This window comes from Dermochelys coriacea, chromosome 2 (assembly GCF_009764565.3).
Source record: "Dermochelys coriacea isolate rDerCor1 chromosome 2, rDerCor1.pri.v4, whole genome shotgun sequence".
NCBI classification, from domain to species: domain Eukaryota; kingdom Metazoa; phylum Chordata; order Testudines; family Dermochelyidae; genus Dermochelys; species Dermochelys coriacea.
This window is the reverse complement of record NC_050069.1, coordinates 238,006,235-238,027,709: the sequence shown is the minus strand read 5'-3', so window position 1 is coordinate 238,027,709 and position 21,475 is coordinate 238,006,235. Positions and strand designations below refer to the sequence as shown.

At 41.7% G+C, this 21,475-nt stretch overlaps 1 protein-coding gene and 1 long non-coding RNA gene across 5 annotated transcripts in view; one reads left to right on the top strand and one right to left on the bottom strand.

Moving 5' to 3' along the window:
- Positions 1 to 1,146: 1,146 nt before the first annotated feature.
- On the bottom strand, positions 1,147 to 6,251 carry LOC119850498. The gene is made up of 3 exons (XR_005290892.1): positions 5,956 to 6,251; positions 2,566 to 2,677; positions 1,147 to 2,195 (listed from the first exon to the last, which is right to left on the bottom strand). It is a non-coding gene; the product is annotated as an uncharacterized LOC119850498 (long non-coding RNA).
- A 39-nt stretch (positions 6,252 to 6,290) lies between these two features.
- MASTL (microtubule associated serine/threonine kinase like) overlaps positions 6,291 to 21,475 on the top strand; it is a 40,327-nt gene continuing 25,142 nt past the window's right edge. For 3 of the 4 annotated variants that reach the window (XM_038388569.2, XM_038388568.2, XM_038388570.2), the window contains exons 1-7: positions 6,291 to 6,593; positions 13,895 to 14,032; positions 15,580 to 15,719; positions 16,466 to 16,554; positions 18,718 to 18,824; positions 19,174 to 19,318; positions 21,114 to 21,286. In XM_038388569.2, coding sequence (XP_038244497.2) covers positions 6,330 to 6,593; positions 13,895 to 14,032; positions 15,580 to 15,719; positions 16,466 to 16,554; positions 18,718 to 18,824; positions 19,174 to 19,318; positions 21,114 to 21,286 — 1,056 coding nt within the window. In that variant the 5' untranslated portion in view covers positions 6,291 to 6,329. The remainder of the gene's footprint in view (positions 6,594 to 13,894; positions 14,033 to 15,579; positions 15,720 to 16,465; positions 16,555 to 18,717; positions 18,825 to 19,173; positions 19,319 to 21,113; positions 21,287 to 21,475) is intronic. The other variant, XM_043509492.1, reaches the window with a different exon arrangement.

Genomic DNA, 21,475 nt, shown 5'->3' with positions numbered 1-21,475 from the left:
ATATTTTTAAAACTAATGTTTGTCTTAAAGCCATCTAAACTTCACAAACCACAGTCACATGGGCCCACAAAGTCAATAGGGCTTTGCATGGACACTGGGAGAGATCTGCCTACATTGATAAACTTGCAGGATTGGGACCTTAATTACTTGCATCAATTTTACTTATGTTTCAACAGAAACAAAATTCTACTACTCTTCCCTGAAATTAAACTGAGCTCTGGTGTGTTTAGGAAACTATAGTGTAATAAAAAGTAGGAAGAAACTTACAGAAAATAAATTACACCTCAATAGCTTAAACACTCTGAATCAAATTCTCTCCTGGTTTACCTCCTAGCCTGTACAATTTCAGTTAGGTCATTGGAGTTAAAATAAACAAAATAAACAAAGTTCCCAATCCTGAAAACACTTTACTTAGGAGGACTCTGTCCCACCCACCATCAATTTACGTAATCTCGGTGACCTCTAGTGCTATGTCTGTACAAAGTTCAGTGGAGGATCAGATTTTAAGACAGACAAGAATATTTCTCTCTCTAATCGTATTCAGTTATGGTAATGTTATTTTTACCAATAATGGGTTAAAATAGTACAAAAGTATAATTTTCAAGTTGACATTGTCTAAGTTGGGGTCTTGACCATGCAAAGATTTCATGCTTAATTTTTAAGAATATAAGTAGTCCCATTGAATCCAATGTCCTTGTAAGATTGAGGCCTGATTTGCTATACATACTGTGACACGACTCCTTGTGTACATCCTAAAACTATGGGACTCGTGTGCCCCCTTCTCTCTCCAGCCTGGACTGTCTCTCACAAAGCTATGCCAGTGACAAACAGTAAACCCATGCAGAAGCTGTGATCGCTCAGCCACCAGCACGCGGAGACCCGTGACCAGCTAAATCGCATGAAGGCTCTCCAAGCCACTCATTAATTTCATATATATATATATATATATATATACACACACAGAGGCACTAGCCAATCACCCCAGCCTTGCATCTCAGAAATATACCATGTTACACTGCTCCAGACTCCCTTGGACAATGCAAGCTCATTAATTAGTTCACCATTCCAACAAAGGGTAGTGAACATGCAACAGTCCTTGTTAACCTGAACTGAGATTCGCCAAGCACTTCAACAACAAAAACACTGTTTTAGATAAAATATAAAACATATTTATTAACTACAGAAAGAGATTTTAAGTGATTATAAGTAGCAGGCATAGAGATCAAAGTTGGTTACACAAGAAAAAGAAATAAACTTGCAGTGTAAATTCTACAGACTAAGTTAGGTTTGAATCAAACAGCTTCTCTCACTCTAATAGAGGTTACAGGCAGTTTACAGTTCCTAATACACAGGCTGCATTCCCTTTCACCCTGGGACAAATCCCCTCAGTTCAAAGTCTTTGTCTTCTAGACGATCTTACAGCTGTTGAGGTGTGGGAGGAGAGAGGCCAAGTGATGATGTCACTGTCTCTCTTTTATACTTTCTTCCAGCTGCTAGAAAAATACTTGCTGTGACATGGGGTTTAGATACCCCTCATTGCATATGTGCCCTCTCTGAGGTGTCTCTGGGAGAGAAGATTTTTCTTGGTGGGTCATCAACACATGTCTGGCTGGTCCTGATGTAATTCTGTCTTGTCAATTGCTCCTTTGTTGTCACTGAAAGACTGGCTGTAGATATCTCCCAACCTCACAACGTATTTTAACAACACTTCATAACTTCACATACAATGATAGTACATGCAATTCAACAAGATAATAATGTTTAACAGATCAAGACCTTTTAAATGATATCTCACTCACAAGGCATACTTTGTACAAAACTTATCATAATCATATCACAGTGGTGTATATGTGGGTTCCAGGGTGCTATTTTGAGGTACAGAGTGTCACACACACATTTGTGAATTTTGTTTACTGTAAAATTAATTTTTTCAGTTGTTCAGAAATCCTTAAATCTGTTAATTTAACAAAAGAACATTTTCCAAAAGAAGTCTTACTTTTTCCTTATGTCTTTTCAATCATCAGCACTTGTCTGGAGTGGCTTCCTTGAAATCCTCATGTATGTTCCCTTTCATAAGATGTGGCTCAGATGAGTAGTGAGTACCAAGAGGATATCAGATAGGCCATTTTCTCACTGAGAAGCATCGAAATAGGCTTTTTGTAAATCCTAAAGACTGTTTCCTATTCTCAGAGTACCTGGAATTTGAAGATGAAAGTTCATGTTCCAACTAGCTTCTTTTCGGCATTCAAAGAGGAGATTATGGTGGATTTTAGATGGGTTATTCTGAAAGGAGTTGGTTTTATACTTTTGCTATTATTAGTCTATTACAGGGGTTCTCAAACTAGGAGTTGGGACCCCTCAGGGGGTCGCAAGCTGCCAGCCTCCACCCCAAATCCCACTTCGCCTCCAGCATTTATAATGGTGTTAAATATATAAAATAGTGTTTTTAATTTATAAGGGGGTTCACACTCAGAGGCTTGCTATGTGAAAGGGGTCACGAGTACAAAAGTTTGAGAACCACTGGTCTATTAAGCGTGTAAGAGTTGGTCCAACAAAAGAAATTACCTTGTCTCCCTCATATTGTAGGAGCAACACGGCTGCAACAACACTGCAAACAAGTTCTAACATTTGTATGAAATGCGGAGTATTTTCATTGTTGCAGAGCATCCATTCAGAGCTTTAAGAAGTAAAAAAAAAGTCTAAATAAGTAAACTATATTGACACATAGGTCCTGATTTTGTAGTGATAGCCACATTCCTGATCCCAGTCAATGCTGCTGTAGTGGCAGGTGGAAAGTAGCTGCTGTGATGAAGTGAGCTGTAGCTCACGAAAGCTTATGCTCAAATAAATGTGTTAGTCTCTAAGGTGCCACAAGTCCTCCTTTTCTTTTTGCTGATACTACTTGATCATCTAACAGTAAGTGAGGAATGCACAAGTTAAGAACATAAACGGCAAATGGGATATACATTCTGTAGACAATAACACAAATACAATCTCTGTCAACTATCATGGTTGTCACAGACAGTTATTATATGAGGTAGTTTAATGGACATTCAGAAGGAGAGGTGGTTCATTTGGATAGTTATAAAGGATAGCTGAATTTGGAGATATTTACTGAAGGGCATTTATGAGCTAGTTGAGTAACAGTTATATTGAGAGGCATCTGAGGAAAAGAGGATTGCAACTTGGTCTAACTGGGGACGATCATGAAAGCCATGCAGTAGGGAGTGATTATATCCAAGGATAATTGCTGTGGGGGCAGCTGTGATAGGAGATTAACAAGGCCCTTCAATTTCAGTTTTTATTTTGTTTACAGTTTCCCAGAAATTTCAGTGTTTATTACAAAAATTAAAAAAAAAGGATGGAAATCAGTGCAAAATACTCGCTTCACAGTTTTCTGGGTAAATATCAGGGTTAATATTGGGGGGAGAGGAAGACAGAAAAAAAAGGGCAAATAGAGACCAGTAAGTGTATTGTAAGTAAAAGCAATTTACTGCTGTGGTTTATTTTGTGAACTGTACATTAACAAAAAGAAAAGGAGTACTTGTGGCACCTTAGAGACTAACAAATTTATTAGAGTATAAGCTTTCGTGAGCTTATGCTCACTTCATCAGATGCATTCAGTGGAAAATACAGTGGGGAGATTTATATACATAGAGAATATGAAACAATGGGTGTTAGGATACACACTGTAACGAGAGTGATCACTTAAGGTAAGCTATTACCAGCAGGAGAGCCGGGGGGGGTGGGGGGGGCGGCAACGGGCTTTGTTGCATGGTTAGATTCCTCGGTTACTGGTTCTGTTGTGTGGTTGCTGGTGAGTATTTGCTTCAGGTTGGGAGGCTGTCTGTAAGCAAGGACTGGCCTGTCTCCCAAGATCTGTGAGAGTGATGGGTCGTCCTTCAGGCTAGGTTGTAGATCCTTGATGATGCGCTGGAGAAGTTTTAGTTGGGGGCTGAAGTTGATGACTAGTGGTGTTCTGTGTAATGTATGCCAACATTTTTATGGCTGACTTAGAACAACACTTCCTCAGCTCTCGTCTCCTAATGCCCCTACTCTACTTGCGCTACATTGATGACATCATCATCTGGACCCATGGAAAAGAAGCCCTTGAGGAATTCCACCATGATTTCAACAATTTCCATCCCACTATCAACCTCAGCCTGGACCAGTCCACACAAGAGATCCACTTCCTGGACACTACGGTGCTAATAAGCGATGGTCACATAAACACCACCCTATACCGGAAATGTACTGACCGCTATTCCTACTACATGCCTCCAGCTTCCATCCAGACCACACCACGCGATCCATTGTCTACAGCCAAGTTCTACGATACAACGGCATTTGCTCCATCCCCTCAGACAGAGAAAAACACCTACAAGATCTCTATCAAGCATTCTTACAACTACAATGCCCACCTGCTGAAGTGAGGAAACAGATTGACAGAGCCAGGAGAGTACACAGAAGTCACTTACCACAGGACAGGCCCAACAAAGAAAATAACAGAACGCCACTAGCCATCACCTTCAGCCCCCAACTAAAACCTCTCCAACGCATCATCAAGGATCTACAACCTAGCCTGAAGGACGACCCATCACGCTCACAGATCTTGGGAGACAGGCCAGTCCTTGCTTACAGACAGCCCCCCAATCTGAAGCAAATACTCACCAGCAATCACACACCACACAACAGAACCACCAACCCAGGAACCTATCCTTGCAACAAAGCCCGTTGCCAACTCTGTCCACATATCTATTCAGGGGATACCATCGTAGGGCCTAATCACATCAGCCACGCTATCAGAGGCTCGTTCACCTGCGCATCTACCAATGTGATATATGCCATCATGTGCCAGCAATGCCCCTCTGCCATGTACATTGGTCAAACTGGACAGTCTCTACATAAAAGAATGAATGGACACAAATCAGACATCAAGAATTATAACATTCAAAAACCATTTGGAGAACACTTCAATCTCTCTGGTCACTCGATTACAGACCTAAGAGTGGCTATCCTTCAACAAAAAAGCTTCAAAAACAGACTCCAACGAGAGACTGCTGAATTGGAATTAATTTGCAAACTGGATACAATTAACTTAGGCTTGAATAGAGACTGGGAATGGATGAGTCATTACACAAAGTAAAACTATTTCCCCATGTTATTTCTCCCCCCACCCCACTGTTTCTCAGATATTCTTTTAGAGTAGCAGCCGTGTTAGTCTGTATTCGCAAAAAGAAAAGCAGTACTTGTGGCACCTTAGAGACTAACAAATTTATTAGAGCATAAGCTTTCGTGAGCTACAGCTCTTGTTAACTGCTGGAAATAGCCTACCTTGCTTGTCACCATGAAAGGTTTTCCTCCTACCCCCCCCCCTCCGCTGCTGGTGATGGCTTATCTTAAGTGATCACTCTCCTTACAGTGTGTATGATAAACCCATTGTTTCATGTTCTCTGTGTTTATATCAATCTCCCCTCTGTTTTTTCCACCAAATGCATCTGATGAAGTGAGCTGTAGCTCACGAAAGCTTATGCTCAAATTAATTTGTTAGTCTCTAAGGTGCCGCAAGTACTCCTTTTCTTTTTGCGAATACAGACTAACTCGTCTGCTACTCTAGTGAGCTCTTAAAGTTTGTCTGTCTCACCAACAGAAGTTCGTCCAATAAAAGACATCACCACACCCATCTTGTCTCACTAACAGTATGTACAGGCGTATCTTCCACTACATTGCCTTACTTTAACAAACTGCCTCACATTTACATTTAGACTAATTTATTATTAGCATAAACACATCTTCCTAAAGTGTAAGTATTGGATTTTTCTGACCATAATCAGTATTTTCATGTACTTCAGTGGTCCAAAATTCAGATGAAAAAAATCTGTAAAAACTGCATAAGAGCTTTTGTAAAACTTGGCAATTTTTCAGCAAAAACGGAAAATGAAGGACCTAACTTACCCAACACGTAGAGGCAGTTGTAACAGGCTGTTAGGTGATGTTTACATTACAGGCAGCAGCACTAAGCTATTGGAAGCAGTTGTATTGAGATTGGTTGCATTGGGGTGGGTTGCACCGAGGCATGAGAGGCAGAGTTGCATTGGGGTCACTTGCATTTAGAGGCAGAGTTGCCGTGCGGTTAGTTGTACTGGGACAGACCAGTACAACCGGTCAGAACCAGCCTCGCTTGACTCCCCAGACCCTACGCATTCCCCAACGCCCTGTCTAGACTGGTCACTGCGCATGCGCTCCTTTTCACCCCTCCCCTTATCACTCTTCCGCAGACTCTCGGGAAGTCCTGCCCCCCGCCCGTGCCTGCTGCTGTCAGTTGGCCAATGACGTTACCCGCAGGTGGGGCGGGGCTTAGCTTTGAATTGGCGCGGGCACGGAGCGGGGAAGGGGACAGTCGGAGAGCGCGGAGTCGCGCGATGGGGACGGTGGAACCCGCGGCTGAGGAGAGGGGCGCCGCGCGGGTGAGGCGCATCGCGGTGCCCCGGCCGCCCTCCATCGAGGACTTCACCATCGTGAAGCCCATCAGCCGGGGCGCCTTCGGGAAGGTCTACCTGGGCCGCAAGGGGGGGAAGCTCTACGCTGTCAAGGTGAGAGCGGGGGCTAGGGCCCGATCCGCCGCGGGGGAGGAGTTCATCGCTGCTCCGGTTCCCGCAGTCACGCCCGGAGCGCAACGGGCTCAGCAGGGCCCAGCGCTGCCCGCTGCAGCCGGGACCCCGGTAGCCCGGCAGCCAGCTAGCAGTCCCCAGTGATCGCCCGCCCGTCTGGGCCCCAATTAGCCCTGGGCAGGGGAGCCGCGGGCTCGGAGCAGCTTGACTAGCTCGGCCCCCTCCCGCTGGGACTAGCCGGGAGGGGAGGGGCGTGGAGCCGCCGGGGGTGAGTCAGGCTGGCGATGTGCCAGCCTGGGAGGCCTGAAGCTGAGCAACTGGCCCCAGACCTCAGCTGGGCCCGGCTCCTGCGCGCTCTGTTGCGCGGCGAGTGCGTGTTGCTGGGGGCCAGGCCCCGGCCTGAGGGGGCGGCAGCAGGGGAGTCGCGGCCTGCGATGCGCTGGGCGGGCGCGGGAGCCGTGAGTCTGGCTGGGTTCAAGAAGCAGGTTGCTGGGCTGGAAGGGCTGAGCCGGGCTGCGCTCAGCAAACGGGAGCTCAGACCTGAGAGGAAAAACGAACTCTCGCTGCTGGGCCCACTCAGGGGTCCGTGAGCGGCAGCTGGGCGCCTGCAGGCGGCTCCGGTTTCAGTGGCCCCACTACCTCTTGTTTGTTGTTCCCTGCGGTGGTGTCAAGGCAGACTTGTGCCTGGAACTTGGTGTTGTCTCTGTCTGCCGTCCCTGCAGCTGAGCGCCTCAGGCCTGGTCTACGCTACAGTGTGCTCCCCTGGATCTAAGTTGCCCGCTACATTGACTGAATAAGGCTATGTCTACGCTACAGCATCTGTTGGCAACACTTACATCGCGCAGAGCTTACATCACTGAGCAACATAAGTGTTTGTGTGGACACGGCTGTCGGCTGGAGAGCTGCTCCTGCCGACATGGCTTCTTTTTTTTTTTTTTTTTATGCCAACGAGAGAATTCTCTCCCGTTAGCGTAGAGCGTCTTCACCAGAAACACACTGCCGTCACGTCTCCCGTTATGGACTCATCTGCTGTGCCAGGATGTTAGGGCAGAAACACTCTTGCGAGAGGAATGGATATCTATTATAATCCCCAACCAGTCCCTCCTCGCCAATCTCACAATTTGCCCGCCTGGTTTTGACCTGCCCCGTCGCTAATGGTCCCTCTTGAACAGGTTCTAGACCAGGAAGGTCTCTGTGCAGCCAACTAGTATTGCTGGGGCCTTCATGACAGCCCTTTGTGCAGCTGTGGCACAACACAGACGATGACTCACATTGTCGATGAATGCCTGCTGGCTAGGTTCAGTGGTGGCCTAGAACAGGGGTGGCCAACCTGAGCCTGAGAAGGAGCCAGAATTGTCAACAGTCCCTCAGCAGCTCACCCCACCTGCTCCCAGTGTCTCCCACCCACCAGTATCCCCCACCCTCCCCTCCCTCCGATCAGCTGTTTCGTGACGGGCAGGAGGCTTGGGAGAAGCGGGAGAGGAGTGAGGGCACGGCAGGCTCAGGGGAGGGGGCGGGAAGGGATGGAGTGGGGGCAGAGCCTGTGGTAGAGCCAGGGTTTGAGCAGTGATCACCCTCCGGCACATTGGAAAGTTGGCACCTGTAGCTCCAGCCCTGGAGTTGGTGCCTATACAAGGAGCCGCATATTAACTTCTGAAGAGCCGCATGGGGCTCCGGAGCCACAGTTTGGCCACCCCTGGCCTAGAAGAACTGTATCGTGCCACTGAAGATGCCATCGCTTGGTTAGACGACTATGCACACGCTAAATAAAATAAACCAGACGCGCTGCAGTGGCACAGCTGTATCTATACAGCTGCATTGCTGAGGCGCTGTATGTATAGACATACTCTAAAACTCCATCTCTGAGAGAGGCATAGCGCTTAGGTTGATGAAGTTAGGGTAATGCAGTGCCTACCTAGACACTGTATTACTTACTTCACCCGTTAGCTGTCAGCACAGCCTGGAGCCCTGCTGCCAGGACTGACAGCGCAGAGCAAGTATACTCTCATAAACTTCTAAATTCCTTTTTCATATTGAGTAATCTCAAATTGACAGAATTCCTTTCATTAGCTAACAGGATCTAGGGGGTTGATTATTTTCCCGTGTTGGGAATTTAGTGTCTGAGACTGGGTCTTTTGGAATCATGGTTTTGGGAATGACATACCCTTAACTGATATATTGCACGGATGGAATGCTCACACAAACTTTCATTATGATCATTTTGTTTGGGTTGCTCATGGGGGTAACCGTGTTAAGCTTTTGATTTAAATATCAAACAAAAACCAAAAAACCCCAAACTTGAAAGAAATTAGCATACAAAGAAAAAGGTTCTTATTAAGTTCGATGAATCAGTGTGTCAACCTTGAATGTAGTATACCTGTGTGTTTACGAGACATTTCTTTATAAAAGCTCTGATCCTGAAAATGTTTATGTACATACTTAACATTACTTGCATTAAAATCAATGGGGCAACTCACAGTAGTAAAGTTGAGTGCATGATTAAGTGTTTGCAGAATTGATGCTTAATTGTTGTAATGTATTTTGAGAGCATTTAATGCCTTAATGGTTGCCTTCTCCTAAAACAAGAATGGCCATATTGGGCATACCAATAGTCCATTTAGCACAGTCTCCTGTCTTCCGACAGTGGCCAATGCCAGATGCTTCAAAGGGAATGAACAGGGAATTAATCTACTGGTGGGTGGTAATCTCCAGTGTATGTTTTATACCTGCTTGAATTTGTTCTTTAGATAAGTTACTCCTGGGGGAATTCTCTACCAAAAATGAAAAATTCTGCTCTTGATATTTTAAAACTCTACAAAATTCTGCATATTTTAGTTGTCAAAATAACACAATATAATCATGCCAGTTTCAATTATTTTGGCAATTTATTTCAAATTTTGAAATATATGTCAGCCAGTATATCTCTAACAATATAGACCCCAAAAAAATATATTCAAGTAGTGTTGTTGGATTGTTTTGGGGTTGTTTTTGACAGATTCCTTACTAGGCATATTAATACAGAACTTTGAGGAATTTATTTAAACTGAAATACAGAAATGTATTACCCTCACCCTTCAGAAGCAGTGCAAAGGCTTGGGGGAGTCAGGAGTAATGGAGGCGCTGAGGGAGAGGGAAGGAGCCTGGGAGTGAACGTGGAAAGTTGTTGGGTATAGGTGGTGGGAGAAGTATGGAACAGGTTTTTTAGCGGGGAGGTGGAAGATTGTTGGGGAGCCTCCCCCATGCAGACGCTGGCTGACCACAAGCCTCTCCTATTCAGTCAAGCATGTCTGCCCCCATCCCTGGGTGTCCCTGTACCCTCCTGCCCCCATCCCCGTGTGGCCTTGCAGCACCCTTTCCATTCAGCCCCGGCTCAGTGCTGACACCCCACTAGCTCCTGCACCAACACTCCAGTCTGTCCCCCACCATTAGCCCTCCTTCACACACACACACACACACACCCCAGCAGTGCCGTATGCCCTCACTCTAACTTGGGTCTGTGGTCAGGGTGCTGTGATGAATGCAGTTGGCTTCTAGCTATTCTAGCACCACAGTGGCATCTGGTGGGTAAAAAGTGGAACGGCAACATTTCTCAAGTAGAATGTATTTTCGGGGGGAAATCTGCATTGGATTTGAATTGTGCGCAGTGGCGCACAATTCCTGCAGAGTAAACCGGTAGATGGCACAGACAGAGGATATGTTTGATGCAATATGATATTGTTGCTGAAGGTCACAGTTAACAAATGTTGTATGCAGTGTAGTTATAGCCATGTTTGTCCCAGAATATTAGGCAAGATTGGTGGGTTAGTATCTTTTATTGGACCAACATCTGTTTGTGTGAGAGAGACAAGCTTTTGAGCCACGCAGGGCCCTTCTTAAGGTACCTCAACCCACCTTGTCTCACAGTTAACAAAGACAGTTATTTGTCACCATGAACTGCTTGTGTTTGCTGAGGCTTTCTCCTGAGAAGACCAACATTTGTTAGATTACTTTTGATTATGAAATTGACATTTCATTTTTCTTACTTATGCAAAAATTAGATTTTTTTACAATGCAAAATTAGCCAGTTAAGGTTGGGATATTTTACTGACATACATTTTACTTATCACAAATGTGCTCTTTTCACTGCATGTAACTTCTTTCCATAGAGGATAGCAGTATTGCTTAATTGCAGAGGCAAGATTTCTACATTTAAAATATTTTTTTTAGAAGACCCAGTCATAATTCTAAATTTTGCCATACGTGCTAAGAAATGGGTAGTTTCACTACTGATATTACCTCCTTTGAAAAAAGTTGTCCACACAAATATTTTCTTTAATATTTTAATATAAAATTAAGTTAGCAAACCATTTAAGACATTACAATGAGTATTTGAGTATTTCTGTGTTTAGCTTCTTGGAGGTTTAAAAATCCTTCCCTCCCCTGATTAATTCTTAGACTTAATGCAGTTTAATGTTCAATAAGTAAGGCCCTACTTAATTGCGATATTGTGGATTCCACAATATTAGACTTCCAGTACAGTTTTGACAGTGGGAGCCCCACTGTGCACAGGGCTAACAGTGGGAGCTCTGGGAGCTCTCCAGGGCTGAGAGGAAGGGTGGCTGCTCTCAGCCCCAGGCGGTTGACAGCAGAAAATCATGGAAAAGTAATAATGGACTTTATTACCGCAAATAATAAGGTCTGTTATTGCTTTTCCACAATTTTCCATGGCTTGTCTGCAATTCAGTCCCCCTCTCTCATCCCCCCTTTTTTTTTAACAATTATCCCACAATTTAAAGAGGGCTTTATCAATAAGTTTTCTACATTGAATCTCTAATTATACGTTATATATTTTACCAATGGCTACACAAACTAGTTTGAAACTGAGCATTAATTTCACATAAAACTTAAAATAAGAAGTTAGCTTATTACTGGCAACTAGGGAAGGAAAACAGTGTCCATGTAAATGAAGGATGCATCCTGCAAGAATTATAACCTTCTAAACTGGATGACTGGTTAGAAAGTAAATTTAATGCTTGCTGTCATCAGAGAAATTTTCCAACTTACAATGCTTTTAGAGGAGACTTTACATAATGAAAAATTAACTTTTAGTTTAGTATCTGTCTGCACTTTTTAGCCCTCTAAGTGCCCCATGTGAGTTGAATATGTCTCTAGAATCTATGACATACAGCAAGAAGCTTCAACTAACTAAATTAGCAATCCAAGATTTTGAGTTAACATTAAAGTTGAAATGTGTGTATACCAAAGAACGTTAAAATTAGAAGAAAGAAATACACTAATTTAGTGGTTCTCAACAGTTTTCCTATTTCCCATTATAAATATGTCAGGATGATCATGAGTCTCAGGTTAAGAACCAATGGCCTAAATATTTAAACATTGGGAAATATAGAAGGAAGATAAATATTCAAATCCTCACAGTTCATATAATCCGTTAAGTAACATGCATTAAATATCACATTTTAAAATCAACCTTAGCCATCCTTGGTTTCAGACTCGCAGCCGTGTTAGTCTGTATTCGCAAAAAGAAAAGGAGTACTTGTGGCACCTTAGAGACTAACAAATTTATTAGAGCATAAGCTTTCGTGAGCTACAGCTCACTTCATCGGATGCATTTGGTGGAAAAAACAGAGGAGAGATTTATATACACACACACAGAGAACATGAAACAATGGGTTTATCATACACACTGTAAGGAGAGTGAAAGGTTTTCCTCCTTTCCCCCCCCTGCTGCTGGTGATGGCTTATCTTAAGTGATCACTCTCCTTACAGTGTGTATGATAAACCCATTGTTTCATGTTCTCTGTGTGTGTGTATATAAATCTCTCCTCTGTTTTTTCCACCAAATGCATCCGATGAAGTGAGCTGTAGCTCACGAAAGCTTATGCTCTAATAAATTTGTTAGTCTCTAAGGTGCCACAAGTACTCCTTTTCTTCTTAGCCATCCTTGTATCCTTGCCCAACTTCAACATATTGATTAGAAACCATGTTAAACCCACCCAATGTAAATGATACACTCAGAGTTACGAACACCAGAGTTACAAACCGACCAGTCAACCACACACCTCATTTGGAACTGAAAGTATGCAATCAGGCAGCAGCAGAGATGACATACCCCACACCTCCCAAAAAAAAAGCAAATGCAGTATAGTACTGTGTTAAATGTAAATTGCTTTAAAAAGGGGGATATTTAAAAATTTTTTTGACAAGATAAGTAAACTTTCTGTGCTTGTTTCATTTAAATTAAGATGGTTAAAAGCATTTTTCTTCTGCATAGTAAAATGTCAAAGCTATATTAAGTCAATATTCAGTTGTAAACTTTTGAGAGAACAATTACAAATAACCTATGTTCCTAAGGTGTTTGTAACTGAGGTTCTACTGTACACTTTAGGCTACAGGTCCTCACTAACCATCACTGGCTTAGTTGCTGTCTTCTAGTTCACTGGCTTATGTTTAAGAGACAGGGATATTTATATTGCCCCTTGCCCTCCATTTAAAGGCAATCAACCCTTCCCTGACTAGTATGTTAATGAAGCAGAAAGCTCATTCCTCCTCCAGCTTTCTTGTACAAAAATGTCACTGCTCTTTCCCTATTCATCCTTCCAATATGAGCACACCTGCCAGATACACATCACATCTAGGCTACACACTTAAGAACATCCTGTTCATCATACCAGGCTGGTGTGTTATTTACCGGGAAGTGGGAGCAGGGTCATCAAATGTTTCTGCATATGTTGTAATTCATTTGCAGAAACAACCATTATTTGTGATAAGCATATTCCTGTTGAATAGTGGGTGGGTCTTTGCTGGCAGATTTAAGGTTGTTTTGGAATGTGCAATGTAATATTTTATACTTTTTCATTTGAAGTGGTGTGAACTGTGAATGTATCTGAGATTTCTTCTTCCTTTAACTATTATTAGAATATTTTAAGTGCATATTTTTGTCTGTAATAGTCCTTGGTACACATTCACAAATATTTAAACCTTATTGTTACTTTTAAATTCCAGTTACTAGTTAAGTTTTGTATATTTTAATTTCCTTTTTCTAAAAATAACTAATGCAGTGCTTAGGAGCTCTATAAAGTCCCCTCTACTCCACCTCTAGACCTAAAACCTCAATAACCCTAGTAAAGCTTTATTTATATTACAGATGTTTTGCAGGTATAGTTATACTGGCAGAGTCCTCTAGTGTAGAGGTAGCTTATCCGTATCAGCATATGTATTCTTGAAAATAAATGAGTATGGCAGATTATTACTGTGAATTCATTTCTACATGAATTGTTTTACAGGTAGTCAAAAAAGCAGACCTGATAAATAAAAACATGGTTCACCAGGTCCAGGCAGAGAGAGATGCATTGGCTCTCAGCAAAAGTCCTTTCATTGTACACTTATACTACTCTCTTCAGTCGGCTAACAATGTCTACTTGGTGAGTAAATGGTATACAGTGCTTTAAGACAGCTTTGAAAACATAGTGGAGAATGAAGTTCATTAGAAGAATTGTAATGTTTGAAAATATCTTGCAATAATGAGGATTGGGTATTTGGGTAATTTCATTTCACTTCTCATCCAATATGAGGTCTTAACTAGAGTAGTTATGTGGGATTAATATATTCCTTCTCCCTGACTCCTTTTAACCCCTCTTTCTTTCTAACAGAGTCCTTCCACGTAACTAACCTGGTCAAGAATGCCTAGCACAATTTTGGGTCCAAAATAAAAATGAGCTACATATTTAAGAAGACTGTGGGTTCAGAGTGACTGTGTGTGTGCCTTGAAAAATATCCAGTAGATCACTAAGAGTAAAATATATGCTTTTGCTGCCAGTACTTAAAGTGCAGAGTTAATTGGGGTGGGGGGGAATGGGATGATTGAAGGATAAAATAAAGACTAGCACAGATTCTGACACGCTGTTGAGATAAATATAGGCCAAGTCTTCCCCTGTGGTAGAATCAGCAATTTAACATTCCCTCCCCAAAACTTGGAGTAGGATTTGAGCAGGGTCCATACAAGAGGTGCCCCAGCTATGCAGAAGGGTTTTGGATCCATACTTTTTTAACTGAAAGCCTAGATTCTGCCAGAAGTGATGAGGAAAACACTTTGTTGACACAAAAAGCTTCCTACTTACTATTGGTGAGTGGATTTGTGAAATCTTGCTTTTGTGAAACATGCTATTCTCTTAATGTCTGTACTATTGATTACATTTAATGCAAAATTAAATGCAAGATGTATTGAATGTCTTTAGACACTGCAATAGCATTAATATTGGTTTGGACAGCCCAAATAAATTAAAATTTAAAAGTTAACCTTTTAAAATACATTTAATGCAGGATCATATTCAGACCATTTGTTGTTGCCCTGATTATATCAAGGAAAAACAGAGCTCAATTTTTTACATTTGGCATACTTTAAGCATGCTCATAATTACAGACTCTCTAGTTTCTTGAATGCACAATTACTCTAGTCATGTGCATAATCTTGGGACTTACTCATCTCTGAAAATTTGGGCCTGGATTTTGTATTCTGTACTTACATTTTCAAAATACAATCATTAAGATGCTTTAATCTTGATAAGACAGATATTTTGTGAAACTTGGGATCAATTATCCTTGATTGACACTGAATTTTGCTTAATCAAATTATACTTCCTATCATGGGAAGTGTTATTTGTAATCAGTCTAACCTATTGAAAAGCTGACCAGGGTTACAAAAAGAAGCAATAAAAAGCTTCTATGTCCACCAGAGGAATGTTTTATTGGCCAGGTCATCTGGATTAAGTCTTCTAAACAGAAAGCAATATAATTAAACATTGCTTCCCTGACTTGCCTGGGAAATGAGTTAAACTACCACAAGAATTCTTTTATCCCATGTGAAATGCTCCTCTCTTGAAAAGAAAAAAGGTAGCTCATAATTGTGTATTCTTAAATATCTCAACCAAAAATAAAGATTCATTTTAAACATGAAATCTTTCAATGGCAGGTGATGGAATATCTTATTGGTGGAGATGTCAAATCTCTTCTCCACATATATGGCTATTTTGATGAAGAAATGGCAGTGAAGTATATTTCTGAAGCAGCATTGGCTCTTGATTATCTTCACAGGCATGGGATAATCCACAGGTAAAAATCTAATATGCAGTTTTATGACTGCAAACCAATAATTGTTTGTTGTTAAACCTCATTTTATGGTATGAGCATGTAATCCTTGTGGAGTCCAGTTCTCACATCATCAGCCTCTGACTATTGAATGTCTGTTTGTTAATATCCACCCCTAGCATAGTTTTTGAAGGGAGACAGAACTTTTAGTCTTTTTTTTTTTTTTTTTAAATTCATCCCTCAAAGAGAATAAGAAGAGGAACTTGGCTACTCTGTCCCCAGTGCCACCTGAAAGCTCCCAAGTCTGTTGGAAGACTGGGGAGAAGAAGTAATGAAATATTCTCTTCAATTTATATTATTAGAGCACTTCAAGGAATGTATTTTGAAATCTGTAGCCAATTGCTAATAATGCTTAATGTCAAATGCTAGTAAGTACTAATAATTTGGTAGTCCTCAGTGAGACAGTTTGACATGCTCCCCAAGAAATTAAAATTATGCGACACACAAATTTTTTGGCATATATTTCAGGCTACGTGATGTTCTTTGCATGTTTAATGCTAAGAAACGTTTAATTTTCTAACACAGCTCTAGAATCCGAACTTAAAAATGGTTTTCTAATGGGAAATGGGCTCTAATATTGATCCTGGAGAACTATAAATGCCCCCATTGTTGGTCGAGTAACTTCTTTCTACTTGATGCTTTCTCCTCCCTTCTTTCTTATGCTAAATTGTCTATACTCCAATCTTATTTCAGTATCTTTATATCTACAGGGACCTGAAGCCAGACAACATGCTAATTTCTAATGAGGGCCATGTTAAATTGACAGACTTCGGGCTCTCCAGAGTTACTTTGAACAGAGGTGAGATGTGGATCAATGAGTCTGTGGTTCCTCAGTGGTTTCTAAATATCATGTTTTAATATTTAATATTAAATATTTTACATTCCAGTGGCATGTAGGGGGCCCAATCAGAATCGGGGTTCATGAGCCAGGTACTGTACAAATATACCTAACTGATATTTCTAATCCGTAACCAGTACAGTAGAACCTCAGAGTTATGAACACCAGAGTTATGAACTTACCAGTCAACCACACACCTCATTTGGAACCAGAAGTACGCAATCAGGCAACAGCAGAGATTTAAAAAAAAAAAAAGCGCAAATTCATTACAGTACTATTAAATGTAAACTATTTTTTAAAAAGGAAAGCGGCATTTTTCTTCTGCAGCATGTTTCAAATCTGTATTAAGTCAAGGTTCAGTTGTAAATTTTTGAAAGAACAACCATAATGTTTTGTTAAGAGTTATGAACACTTCAGAGTTACAAACAACCTCCATTCCTGAGGTTCTACTGTACTGGTACCACACATGACTGGTTCAGTTCCTTAACTAATGTTAATTGCTTTTATAAAAGCATTCATATTTAAGTAAATAGTAAGCTTTTGGAGGAGGGGGTATATAGTAAAAGTCACGGACAGGTCATGGGCCATGAATTTTTGTTTACTGCCCAGGACCTGTCCATGATTTTTACTGAAAATACCCATGACCAACTTGTAGCCTTACTCATAATGTATGCATTTATAATTTATCCTGTAGTACATGATCCAGTACTATTTCTCAAACAGAATATATACCATTCTACAATCTTGGATACTGTGCAATAAACTGTGTATGCCAGACAGTTGTGTTTTTAGAAGCTTCAAAGTAAACTGTTACACGACAGTTATATTCTGTATGCAACATAGCACAATAGTATAAACTTGCTGATGTATACAGATCACCTCTGTTAGTAGCTATTTTTACTTAATAGTTAATAGCCTCATCACCATGTTGATAGTTAATTTAACTTAATAGTTAATAGCCTCATTCCCTGAATTGCAGAATGTACCACTCTTTGAAAAGAGAATGTGCCATATATGGATGCTGACTAAATGATTAAAATATGAGATTTAGAGAGAAGAGCACTGACTGGACAGTCTGTTAAAATTATACATTACTGAACCATTATGGCCGCAAAATTAGTGAGACAGGATGGATGAGGTAATGCCTTTTATTGGACTGTCTGTTGGTGAAAGAGACAAGCTTTTGAGCTCCACAGAACTCTTCTTTGAGTCTTGTATCCTGGACTAGTACAGTTACAACACTGCAAACAAAAGTAAAATTAGTGTAAATCTACAGGAATCAAAAATATTTAGAAACTATATATATCTATGGTTGTAGGAAAAATATGTATACTATATTTGTGATATAGTATGTGACTAATTATGATATGGTAACTGTATAACTCTAATCTCTTAATGTATGGAAATTCCTACCTTACTTTCCAGACTGTCATTTCTTAAAAAAAATAATAATAATAATAATAATAAATCTTTCTATAGCCTTCCCTTTTATAGATGTGCACTTTGTAAGCTTAGTGGGAAAACCTTATTAAGCATGTATTGCACATATGCCAGTGTGATTTCTTTAGCCCATCTCCCCCTGCCCTACCACAAAAACAGATCATATAGTTTTGCCATATTAAAAGTACTATAGCAGGTGTCTGTCACAGTGCATCTTAGCTCTATACAATAGTTAGAGAGAACTGGGTATGCCCCAGAAGGTACACTCAGCACCACCTTACCTCAAAATTGCTGGGGTCTCTAACTTATTTCATCATTTTAAACAAATCAGTGAAAAGTTCTTACAAACATATGCCTCCGTTTTGAACCTTTGCAGTATGGTATTGAAAACCTGAAAATGAAACTGACTTCAGTGGTTTTTATGGTGAGAAATGCAAAAAATAAACATAGTGAAATCTAATTGGACTTTGAAAAATCATTGGCTTTAATAATATAAATGTGATGAATGATATAGGTAAAGAAATAGCTTGTGTAAAATTCAGAATTAAGTGAGATGTCCTTTAACTTGGTTTACATGGCTAAGCTTTTCTTTTCATTGAATTTAAATATTATTAATGACAGAAATTTTTAATTTATTGATTAATCCAGTAAAAAACTGACACTGCATTAACTTTTAAATTTTAGAGATAAATATGATGGATATCCTTACTACACCATCAATGGCTAAGCCTAAGCAAGATTATTCGCGCACTCCAGGACAAGTGTTGTCTCTCATCAGCTCTCTGGGTTTTGTAAGTAATCTAATCTAGTTATTTGTTTGTTAGTTTTCTTCAAACTGCTTGCATTTAAGGTAATGAGAAGAACTTAAGTTGGAGTAATGAGGCTTTTCCGTGTCTCAACTGACCACAGCCAGTAGCATGTTTTATGACTGGACTGCTTCTGCCTTTGACTTCAGTGTTCTAGAGGCTACTTTTGACCTTACTCCAGATAAGTGAATTGACAGATTTTGGGGTGTGATTTCAGCTGAGTTCCAATTATAATTTAACTTTGAGTAAATTTAAGACTACACTTTCAGCTACAGATATTTTGTACAAACTTTAATCCATTTATCTTTTAATTAAGTTTCTATCATTTTGATAGTACACTCCAATCGGTGGGAAAATGCAAGGACCTAGTTCAAGTCCCATGTCTGCTGATGCTTTGCAACTTTCTCGAGAATTGGTTTCTCCCATGCCTGTTGGCCAAAAAGATTATACTCCTATTTCGAATAAACTATTGAAGTCATGTAAGTACTGAAAATATGTAAGTATAACAAGTCATGTAATAAGCAAGGCCATCAACTTACAGGTTTTTAATGTGACCAACTGCTTGAATGGGTCCAGTCATGGGGCTTGCATCTCTTCCAAAAGACAATACCTTCAACAACATGATGCCCTCTAACACTTGTTACTCCTGAGGGAATTCTGTGCATAATATTTGAAAATTCTTCAAATTTTATTGGTCAAATAAGGTGGAGGCTCCAGTGTGGCAGTGGGGAGCCCAGGCCACTAGGTGCACAGAGGTGAGAGATCACACTGCAAGCCTGCCCGCACCCCCAGAGACACAGGCTCGGTGGTGAGGCTGTACCTGACCCTGACGCTACAGTGCAAGGCCCAGACCTGCACCAGAAACACCCCGGGGCCCTGTCCCTCCACGGGTGCACCAGCTATTGGCAGGTAGATTCAGCTGGGCAGGATCCAAGTACATGGATGGGTTTCATGTGAGGGGATCCAGGTGAAGCTGGTTGCGGCTCAGCAGAGGGGAATCTGGGTGTGGGGTTCAACGAGGGGGTCTGAGTGCAGTTGCCTGGAGCTCAGTGGTGTGGTGGCCTCATCGGGGTGGTCCAGGTGTATTGGGGTGGGAGATTTAGTGCAGGGAGCTTCTGTGGGAGGTGGTCTGGGTGCAGGGGTAGAGGTCTGGATGCAGAGGAGAGGGACTCGGCAGGGGTCTGGATGCAGGAGGGGTAGGGCTGGGTGCAGGGTGGAGGCTTAGCGGGGTGGTGGTTTGGGTGGTGGAGGGGGAGGATTGTTAGGAGGTCCGGATGCACAGGGAAGGGGCAGATGGGATAACAGCTCCCTGTACAGGGAGCCCTCAACCCATGGCTGAGGAGTGATAGGAGCAGGAAGCGAGGGGAGGGGATGTGCAGCCTGAGGAAGTTTCTGAGGGTGGGTCTGACCTGGCCACGGCCGCTCTGTGCTCCTCCCCTACCCCCAGACCTGCTGGGACTAGCAGCTGAGCCCAGTGCGGGGTAGGAGTCAGCAGCTGGGGCATCCCCAGCAGCAGGGGAGGTTCATGGGTAGGGGTTGTTTGGGGGCGGAGGGATCTGGATGCATGGGGGAGGAGTCTGACCCATGCACCTCCTCCCCCCACCGTCACACACAGTGATATACCTCTCTGTTGGCTGCTCTGGGCGCCCAAAACTGTGCACCCGCACTGTTGTTGAGAGGGCACATGACCGCTCTTGCAGCTTCCTTTTGTTTCCCCATCGGAAAGTAAACTTTCTGCGGAGAAGCAAAGAAATCTGCACCAGACATGAATTCTGCATGTGCACAGTGGCACAGAATTCCCCCAGGAATAACTAGTCTGGGTTGTCTGTTCAGTGTTGACTCCAACTGAAGTGTTTTTCCTACTGGATCATTGATGCCAGGTTTTGTATCTGAATGTACAAGCCAGTAAAGTCAAATGACATATTTAAATCAAGGAACAAACACTAATCCAGAAATGTTACATGTCACATTTGCAGTGCAACTAAGTTAGTGTTGCTTTGGGTGCCTTAAAATTTGAATAGTCTTTGGTGTCTTGATATTCCTAAAAAGAAATGCAAAAGATGGTCACTGCAAAGTTAGTGTTGGTAAATCATACCTCTTCAAAAATGAAGAAACTTATTGTACAGGAGAGGTGCTGAGAACAATTGCTACATCACTTGAAATTATGGATGATTATCTTCAGAGTAGTGCTCAGATTTGGTATGAAGCTGGCTAATGTACACTACATATTTCAGTCAAAATTTGAACTATTATTCATTATTTTTCCTTTCAAAGGTCTTGATGTTGCTGCCTTAAATCCTGGGATGCCAGTGAGGAGTTTAACTCCAACTCTCCTTCAATCTAGGAAGAGATTTGGTACCTCCAGTGCCAGTAGCCACTCACGTACGCACATGTCCAGTATGGAATCAGAATGCTGTAGCAGCCCCAGGTGGGAGAAAGATGTACAGGTCAGGACTACTTTATTTTTCCAAGATAACTTGTATAACAAATGTAAGGGTTCCCATACACTGACCATACAGCTTTTCAAAGCACTTTCCCCTTGCCCCCTCCTTTTCTCCCTCTCCCCAGTTACTCCAAAGGCTTAGGTAGAATGGTTTAGATACACTTTGAGTAGCTCTGCCCCTGTTCTTTTTTTC